Here is an 8,987-nt window from a genome sequence, read left to right as displayed (position 1 = left end):
CCATGGCCAAAAAACATGCTAAGAATATTCTGGAAACAGAAGGATCAGATTTCACAGATCATAACCATGTAAATGGGTTAGCGTTTTGTTTACTAAATAAAACCTACCTTATTGTATGTTTATGATTTGTAGATATCATCACTTGCTTAAAGAATAAAAGAAAAAGAAAACTTATCAATGAGGCCTAAAGTACACTTGAAACTTAAAAGGTAAGGACAGTTTAGTTATTGTTACTCTTGGTTTATTTTTGTTACAGTTAGATTTAGTTGACAATTTCAGATCATCACAGTATTTATGTTCGGGGTAATAAATTAAATAACACATGGGTTTGTGAGTAACAGTAAAAATATCATCCCTCGTAAAATACTATAGTATTTTCCTCGGGATGATATTTTTACTGTTACCCACAAACCCATGTGTTATTTATATATGCACTTGATGCATTGCTTTTCTTTTCCAGTTCCTGGCTCGTGATGCTTTACCGTCTGTAAAGGGTAGCATGAGATATGAAGAGGAAGGAGATGTTGTAGCTATTAGTAGTATCAATGTATATTCATCTTGTACCCGGGAGCCATGTTACAACAAAAAGTTAAGTGACAATAAATGCCCAAAATGTAACACACAGTATGATAGTAAAAATGACCATAAGTCTGTTGTATTTACTGTTGCTGTAGAGCAAAAGTAAAAAAATAGGCATTTTAAAATTGGAAACAGTTTAAATAAATAAAATAAGTTGTAGCAATTAACGATTAAGCATTAAATGTTTTACAAATCTTTTACAGTGTCTTGCAGCAGTATGAGAGAGAATTTAAAAAGATCAGAAATGGAGTCAGATTTGGCGACACAAAGCCCAAACAGTGACTCGGAAGAGGACAGCAGGCGACCCAAACGCCGAAAACAGTATGTTCCATTATATGGCATTGTAGCATGCAATCTGTTTTTTATTCACTTTCAGTTTTTTAAAAATCATTTGAATAATGTTCTTTCGAACTTCTTATAATGTGATTTGATAAGCCCCATGCTTCAGGCTTTATGTATTAGTGTGAAGACTGAGGATGCTGTAATTGTTAAAAGTAAATGTTAAAAATAATAAAAATATATTTCAGACTTTACTTTGTTTTTGACACATGAATAAATAACTTATAGATTGGCATTTATTAATAATTCAGGCTTCCTGCACGACTGTACTCGTCATCTGAGGATGAGCCAGAGGTGCCAATATCCCCATCATCCCCGTGTCAGAATAACATGTGCAGCATTCCACAGAGGCCATCCCCATTGAAGGCTGGCTGCTTTGAAACAAGTCTGGCTAGGTCCCACTCCCAGTAACCTGTTCCTGCCACTGTACATACAAGTACAACGCCTGCCAGGAGTACGAGTACCCCTTCTGTGAGAGACTGCGCGTCAGCTACCAGTACCAGTGTTACCGGGACTCCACGTTCTGAAGTGGGTATGTGTATTTTCTTATGCTGAAAACTTAAACAAGCTGTTTATACTATTTGTTTGCTGGTCGATATTACAGAAACACCATGTACCAAGACTATATATTGCTAAGAATTTCACTTTTCCCATGAAGAGTTATTTATTAATAAAATATATACTGGTCCATAAGTAAAAGATATGATGAAGGTATAATTTTTAGTTTCTTGAAAATGTAAAACTCTAATACGCAGTGAATATATAATGACAAATATTTTAATATTAATTCCATTATCAAATTTCAGTGAATAATGACAAATATTTTATATTATTTTCATTATAAGATTGTTTACATCCTTAATAACTGAAATACTGTTGAAAACTAGCTAATCTAAAAAAATATTTGTGTAAACTATTTAGATAAACTAATCCTTATTATGGTGCTATCAAATGTGTATGCTATTCAGTGTCTTACATTTTTTACTTTTTAGCCCGGGATATCAGAATGTTTACACTAATGGAAGCCATGTCCAGACGTCAGGTTGAGCTCCTGGAAACCATGAACCAGGTGCTGGGCATTGTTTCGAAGATGGCCACGGTGGGGGGTGTAAGGTCGTCAGAGAAACCCGAAAACCTCAACTTACCTGCATCCACCAGCGAGGAGCTAGAGGCCCTTGAGGCGGAACTAGAGGAGGGAGAATGTTTTAATGGCTTGGTGAGTTATTATTTTAAAGGACTAAAGGAATCCAGATTAGCAGATATTCAGTAGCTATTGATGCATGTTTCTTAGCTGTGTTGAAGAAGTGTATTTGTGTACATAAATCATAGTTTTTGCTTTTCTATAGTCAGAGTGCTCGATGATTGATATTGCCTCGATTCAAACTATAAAAAAGTTTTTTTCTTGTGACATTTATTTTGTTAATAAAAGATATCCTTTCAAATACAACTTTAAGTAAGTTTCCATACATGCTGTACAGCACTTTTAATAAGAACTGGTATAAAGGACATATTTTTATATCTTTTCAAAATAAAAGCTTAAATCTAAGACACTGAGTTTAATTCCTGCTTATATATGATGAAGGATGTTTGTTACTTACAAAGTATGCAATCACCAAAGTCCAATACTAAGACTAAATTTAAGAAAAAACTCGATTTTTTTGAGTTAAAAATGTTAAATATGGCTAGAGTGAATAAATGATAAATTGCTATCGATTAAATATTTTGTTGGAAATTTTATTGCAGGTTTCGTATCTATCAGTGCAAGGCGGGGTCTCTAAGGCAGACATGGTGAGGCGGGTAATGAGGCAATGCTTGACAAACCAGTTGGCAGTCGAGTTCAACTGGTTTGGAAAGAAGGGCAAAAGAGCCTTTGGAAAACTCAAGCTGGCCCAGGCAGTGACAAGTAAGCAAATGCTCCTTGATTAAATGGTCAATTAGTAGAACATGTGTTTATAACAGTACTTAAGTCGCATACAGTGGGACAGACCTTACACAGACTCTAGATAGTACATATATAAAACTGTAAGTTTTTAATGTAGAATAGAAGTTTGTAATTTATCACTGCGGAAAATTTAAGTAATTCAATAGGCATATTATAGTATTAAAAAATTGTGTTAGAATGCAGACATGATGCGTAGCACCCTGCCCACCCCATAAAAACGTGGAGGCATGCGTTAAATGATTAACTCATTGTTTTATTTGCTCTCATTTTTATTTCAGAAGCAGTTATGAAGTGCAAGAAGTGCACAGCAGTCGAGGTGGAACTTGGTTGCAGAGAATGGTTTAGGATTGCGAGTGACAGGGACGGGGGCGTAAGAAGCGCAAAAGACCATCATCCATGGGTGAAAGTTTTCAGGATTAATCCTGATTTGACACATAGAAAATTCCATATTTTCCTTATTTTTTTTTTGAAACTGCTTGTCTAAATGCTGTTTATGATTTTCAAAATTTTCAACTTTCATTTGCTATCACCTTTTTTGTTTTTTTTCTAGCAGAATACTCTTCTAGTATTGTACATTTTTTGGCTATATAAAAACAAGTTGATCAGTCTACACATATCAATTCACATATGTATGTGCATTTTTTGTTATATGATTTTTGTTATAATGCTAGATCTCAAAACAAAGCTTTATTTGTTAATTGGTATTGTTTCAGTATTTGTGTTCTCCTTTGTTAATTAACTTTTGTAGGATAGACATTTAATGTTTTTGTTGTGTATAATCTATTTTACAGTTAATATTATTTCATTGTGTATGGTTATCAATATTGAATTCATGCATAAATCTTATATGATTTTTACTGTACCTCAATCATATTATTTTATTATCAGTAATATATTATTCAAATACTCTAGTCATTTACATAAATTTGTTGTTTTCTAACCATGCATAATTGTTAAACTAAATAGCCTTAGTTCTGTGATTTTACATATTTAATGATGTGTTTTACATGTTTGCATAATACATGTACATTTTCATTTACTTTTGTTTTAACTTTTATTTACTGTATTGTTTTTGTTGTCAGTTGTGTATGAATCTATTAAACATTTAGCGATAGCTAATAGTCTGGAAAGACTTATTTGCATATCTTTATTTCAATTTAAAAACTGCAGGTTATTAAAAGGTTGTTTATTGCTATTGTGTTTTTCAAATATGTGAATATGGTTGTGATGTGCTGCAATCCAAGTCGTTTTTGTAGAAAGTTGTTACAGTATTACCTAGTCATTTTATGTAAGGTAAAGATGTATATCTGCATTTATATTTTTGTGTTGTTTTTAACAGAAACATGAATTCCTTCTAGTCAGAAACAATGTGTTGCAAAATAGGCCCTATTATAGTTCTCTTATATTTTGTTAATTTTTTTTGTATTGTGACTTAGGAGAATGTAGGACAAAACCCCACCAGTTAAAACCCCACCACTCAAAATTTTATAGAGTGGACAAAACCCCACCACTACATTTCATAGAGTGGACAAAACCCCACCACTAAATTTTACAGAGTGGACAAAACCCCACCACTTCAGTTTTATTGAGTGGACAAAACTTTCTTGTAAACATGTTAAAAAACAAACAATTGTGCATCAGCAGAAACTCAAAATAATGTGTGAACAACTCATCAATAAGGAGTTACAGTTTGTAACACCTTTTTGCAATCAAAACATCGATAAATAATCTGTTTTGTTCTTCAGGGATTAGGATTAAGTTTTTTGTGTACAGTTTGTAACACCTTTTTTGCATATTGCACATGCAAGATGTACATGCATTGCAGGTCTCGACACTAACTTTTTCAGCAGGTGGTATGCCGGACCACTGGATTCAAAATTCAGGTGGTCCTTTCTGAACACAGGTGGTCCATCTTTTTTTTACTCATTTGTTTTAAGGAAACTTCAGATTGAGAAGAACTACACTTAAAATTGGTGACAGAGACACATTTATTATTAGATTTATAACAACTGAAGAAAAAATGTATTTTTTATTTCAATCTAATCAGATAGTAAGTCATTGTAATCCTATTTAGTATTTATTATCTCATTGAAAAATACATGACAGTACTCATACTTTGGTTAAGTGACTTCTTCCGCAACTCAAGTTAGGGAATAGTGAAACCATTTGTGAATGACTTATTTCCTTACTGTTATTCAAATACTCATTGCTGTTTCCTGGTACATCTTATAAGAATAATAATTGCTTTTTATAGATTACCATTTCTAATTAAACTATTAAGTTATTATATTCTTGTCTTTGAAACAATGAACTATTAACGATAAACAGAAAAATTCCTACATTATAATTGAGCTTATCTTCCTCACAGATTTATTATACATTGTTTGTTGAAATTTATTTATTTTTGACAAAGTATTTATAACCCTTTAAAGTACTTTAAATAAGAAAAAATGGATCTCTGATCGTTTAAAAAGTAGCCAAAGATTACTAGATATTTAATTTTCCCTTTATTATTCATTATTCATGTGTGATACAATGTTACAAATTCAATGCAGTACTAGAGACATTTGAATGAATTTTATATTTTAATTTACAAAAATAATTTTCTACTTTTTTAATTACACTGTTAGCGAGTTAATAAAAAGTTATTGATGTTTTAAGATCTTTTTGAACTAATGAGATGAATGAACATATACCTGTACATCGGAGAAATGGTTTTAAACAACAATTATAGAACACGTTTTTCGACCAAATAACCATTCTCCCAGATGGCCCTGCACCATTTGGAAAATTCAAGTGGTCTAACGGACCAGTTGCCTGTAAAATTAGGTGGTCCTTGCCAAAATCAGGTGGTCTCGGACCAATGGACCACCGCTAATGTCGAGGCCTGCATTGCTAATAAAGTTTCAAGTTTCAAATTTATCAGCATCATCAGCAAATCAATTGCCTTTGGCCATTTACAAAGAAAACACATGAAGTATGGCAAAGACATACAATACAGAATAGTATAATAACAATACAAATTCATACAAACAAAAATAAAATTGTTCATTCTTATATTACACAAATGTTATATTGAAATTAAAAAATAAAATGTGAAAAAAATGTGTATATTATATAGTAAGTAAGTAAGTAAGTAAGTAAGTAAGTAACGACTTTATTTTATGAGGCTAACACATTCAGTTTCCCTATCTTCCATGCGGGCCTCAGTATATACAAAACAACATAAAATACAATCACAATCAACATTTAGACAACATAATATGTACATTAAACATCATATCAATACAATAAATAAGTAAACAATTTTTTCTTCTTACAGAGAGAAGTGACATTTTCATAACTTCAGCATGGAAAGTATATGTTTTTGAAACAATATGTACAAACAATTAGTTAGAAAATTGCCACTGGATATAGGAGGATTGAAATTTCCTCAGGGTATCAGAATTTCGAATATGGATTGGTATGCTGTTCCATACCACAGGACCAGAGTAATTAAATGATTTTCTAAAAAATTCTGTTTTTGGTTTGGGTACAGTTAGTTTTTCATTTTGTATAGATCTTAAGTTAAAGTCATGTTTGTCATTTATTGTTTGGAATTTATTTTTCATATAAATAGGAAAGGATGGTTCATTTATAGATTTATACATGAGGATTGCCTTTTTGTACATAATTCTTTGATCAAAGGACATCCAATTTAATTCTTTAAATAGAATATTTGATGGGGTATCAAAACTTTTGTCTAAAATAATTCTTGCAGCTCTTTTTTGAAAGTTCACAATTTGCGAAAGTAATTCACTACTGCAGTTTCCCCAAATAGTGCAACAGTAGTCAATATGTGGCAAAATATAAGCATTAAAAAAGAGTTTTCTGGAGTGGAGATCAAGGTACTGTTTGATTCTAAGAAGCAAATAGAGCTGTGAATTGCATTTTTTAATAATATTTTGAATTTGTGTTTTCCATTTAAGATTTTTGTCAACCTGGACTCCTAGCAGTTTTTCAGTGTCTGAAAATTCTATCTCTTTGTTTTGAAGGTGCAGAGTAGATGAAGCAGTATTTTTTTATTTAGTATTTTGTAAAGAGAAATTTATGGCCTTAGTGCATTTAATATCATTGCATTTTGCCTACACCATGTGCTAACACTATCAAGATCAGTTTGAAGATTATAATTCATTTCCGTTAAAGTACTTCCAGTAGAAGTAAGGGAAGTGTCATCTGCAAACATATCGGTAGTTGCCTGTTTAACATGAAGATGGATGTCATTTATGTATATCAAAAATAGTAGGGGCCCAAGGACTGAGCCCTGAGGCACTCCTGAGACAACTTCAGCTGGTTCAGATAAAACACCAGACACATTAACTTTTTGTGACCTGTCTGATAGATAAGATCTTATCCAATCTATAGCATGTGAAGAGAAATTATAGAAAGGTAGTTTTTCTAGAAGAATTTGGTGGTTTACTAAATCAAAGGCTTTTGATATGTCTAGAAAAACAGTTCCGACAAGTTTGCCGTCATTCAGAGCACTGATCCAATTATCAATTGTATTTGTAAGAGCTGTCTCACATGAATGATGTGCCCTGAAACCAGATTGGTGTGTAAAGTTAAATGGTTTGTTTCTAAATAGAGCTTTAATTGGTCTAATACATGTTTTTCAATTATTTTAGAGATAAGGGGAAGTACTGAAATTAGTCTGTAATTATTTTTGTCTCCATTTGGTCCTTTTTTTGTAAATTGGTGTTACCTTTGACTGTTTTAGCTGAGTTGGAAATTTTCCACTTTTTATGCTTAGATTTATAATACTACACAGAGGTTTACTTATGACATCAGCTGCTGTTTTTAGGATTTTTTTCTGATTTACATAGCTTAAGTCAACAAAGGGTATTTCATATTTATTTGACTGATTTGAAATTTTGGATTTAACCGATTCTTGTAAAGCAGTTTTCAATTCATACGATAATCCTTCTGATACATTTTCAGCTTTTTCAAATACACTTGCAAAGAAAGTATTAAAGGTTTCTGCTGTTAATTTTGGATCAGTTATCGGTTAACCATTCTCATCATTTATGTAAGAATTTTGTTGAACATTTGTTTTGCCTGATAGGTTTTTCAAGTTTTTCCAAAGTTTTTAGGATTTTTCTTATTTGAGTTTATATTCATAATGAAAGAAATCTTTTTTGCTGTATGAATAAGTTTTTTTCACTTTTAATTTCCAATATTTGAAGTCATCAACATTATTTTTCTTTTTTGCATAGTCCCTGTTATGTATTGCATTAGCTATATCCTCGTTGAACCAATCAGCTTGATTTTTATGCTTAACTCGTTTTGCTTGTATGGAGCATGTATATTGAGAGTTTCTAAAAATAATTTATTAAAAGTGTCTTAAGCGTCATCTGGATCATTAAACATATCAATAAGGGACCATGGTTGTTTTGACAGATCATCTAGAAATTTATCAGCGTTGAAGTTCTTTAAGTACCTGTATTTGATTGTAAAATGAATTGGACCTTTTTTAACATTTTTGTTATAAGTTGTGACAGATTAAATGTATTAATAATATTATTCCATGCTGAGTTATTTGAACCTGTAGTTCCAAAATTATAGTTAAAATCTCCAAAAAGAATCTTATTTGCATTGGGGTTTAACTATCAAGAAAAGGGAGTTTTAGCGAGAAAAAGCGATGACCTGTGAATGTCGGCACAATATCGGCTGCATGTCAGTTGCAAGCAGAAGGATGTCTGGAAAATTATTTCTACAAAAATGTTCGAGAAAGGCTTGAACTATGATGCCAACCAGTGCAACGAAAAGTTCCGATCATTGAAACATAGGTATAAAAATTATTACACTCTTGATATCCAAAATCATCTATGGCCCATGTATTAAAGTATCATTTCAATTATCATTTTTCGTTTAATTGAAGTGTATGCTTAAGACATAGGGGAGTTAATCATGGCAAAAATCAACAGTTTTTAGCTCGACTTTTAAAAAAAAAACTTGGGCTTTAATAACCTTGACCTTGCAGGTTAAATTACTGATTTTCTCAGATTTGTGCATTAAATGACCGTGTATGTATATTTATTGGGGTATATATATAGTAAAGTTTAGACACCATCACAAACCAACCATCATC

The 8,987-nt window shown here is 31.8% G+C and overlaps 1 protein-coding gene across 1 annotated transcript; it reads left to right on the top strand.

Moving 5' to 3' along the window:
• The first annotated feature begins 468 nt into the window (after positions 1-468).
• LOC132738456 (uncharacterized) lies at positions 469-3,359 on the top strand. The gene is made up of 5 exons (XM_060725959.1): positions 469-900; positions 1,170-1,450; positions 1,911-2,134; positions 2,662-2,821; positions 3,139-3,359. Exons 3-5 carry the CDS (start codon positions 1,925-1,927, stop codon positions 3,342-3,344), a joined length of 576 nt encoding a protein of 191 aa, XP_060581942.1. The 5' UTR covers positions 469-900; positions 1,170-1,450; positions 1,911-1,924; the 3' UTR covers positions 3,345-3,359.
• Positions 3,360-8,987: the final 5,628 nt, after the last annotated feature.

Source organism: Ruditapes philippinarum, unplaced genomic scaffold (assembly GCF_026571515.1).
Source record: "Ruditapes philippinarum isolate M1 unplaced genomic scaffold, ASM2657151v2 ctg5126_1_1_1_1, whole genome shotgun sequence".
NCBI classification, from domain to species: Eukaryota; Metazoa; Mollusca; class Bivalvia; order Venerida; family Veneridae; genus Ruditapes; species Ruditapes philippinarum.
This window is presented reverse-complemented; position numbering and strand designations above follow the sequence as displayed.

Excerpts from the sequence above, each read along its gene's own strand:
- LOC132738456 (XM_060725959.1), top strand. The coding sequence starts at position 1,925 with ATGTTTACACTAATGGAAGCCATGTCCAGACGTCAGGTTGAGCTCCTG. Across the intron at positions 2,135-2,661 it reads GAGAATGTTTTAATGGCTTG|GTTTCGTATCTATCAGTGCA; the intron begins GTGAGTTATTAT and ends ATTTTATTGCAG. Across the intron at positions 2,822-3,138 it reads GCTGGCCCAGGCAGTGACAA|AAGCAGTTATGAAGTGCAAG; the intron begins GTAAGCAAATGC and ends TTTTTATTTCAG.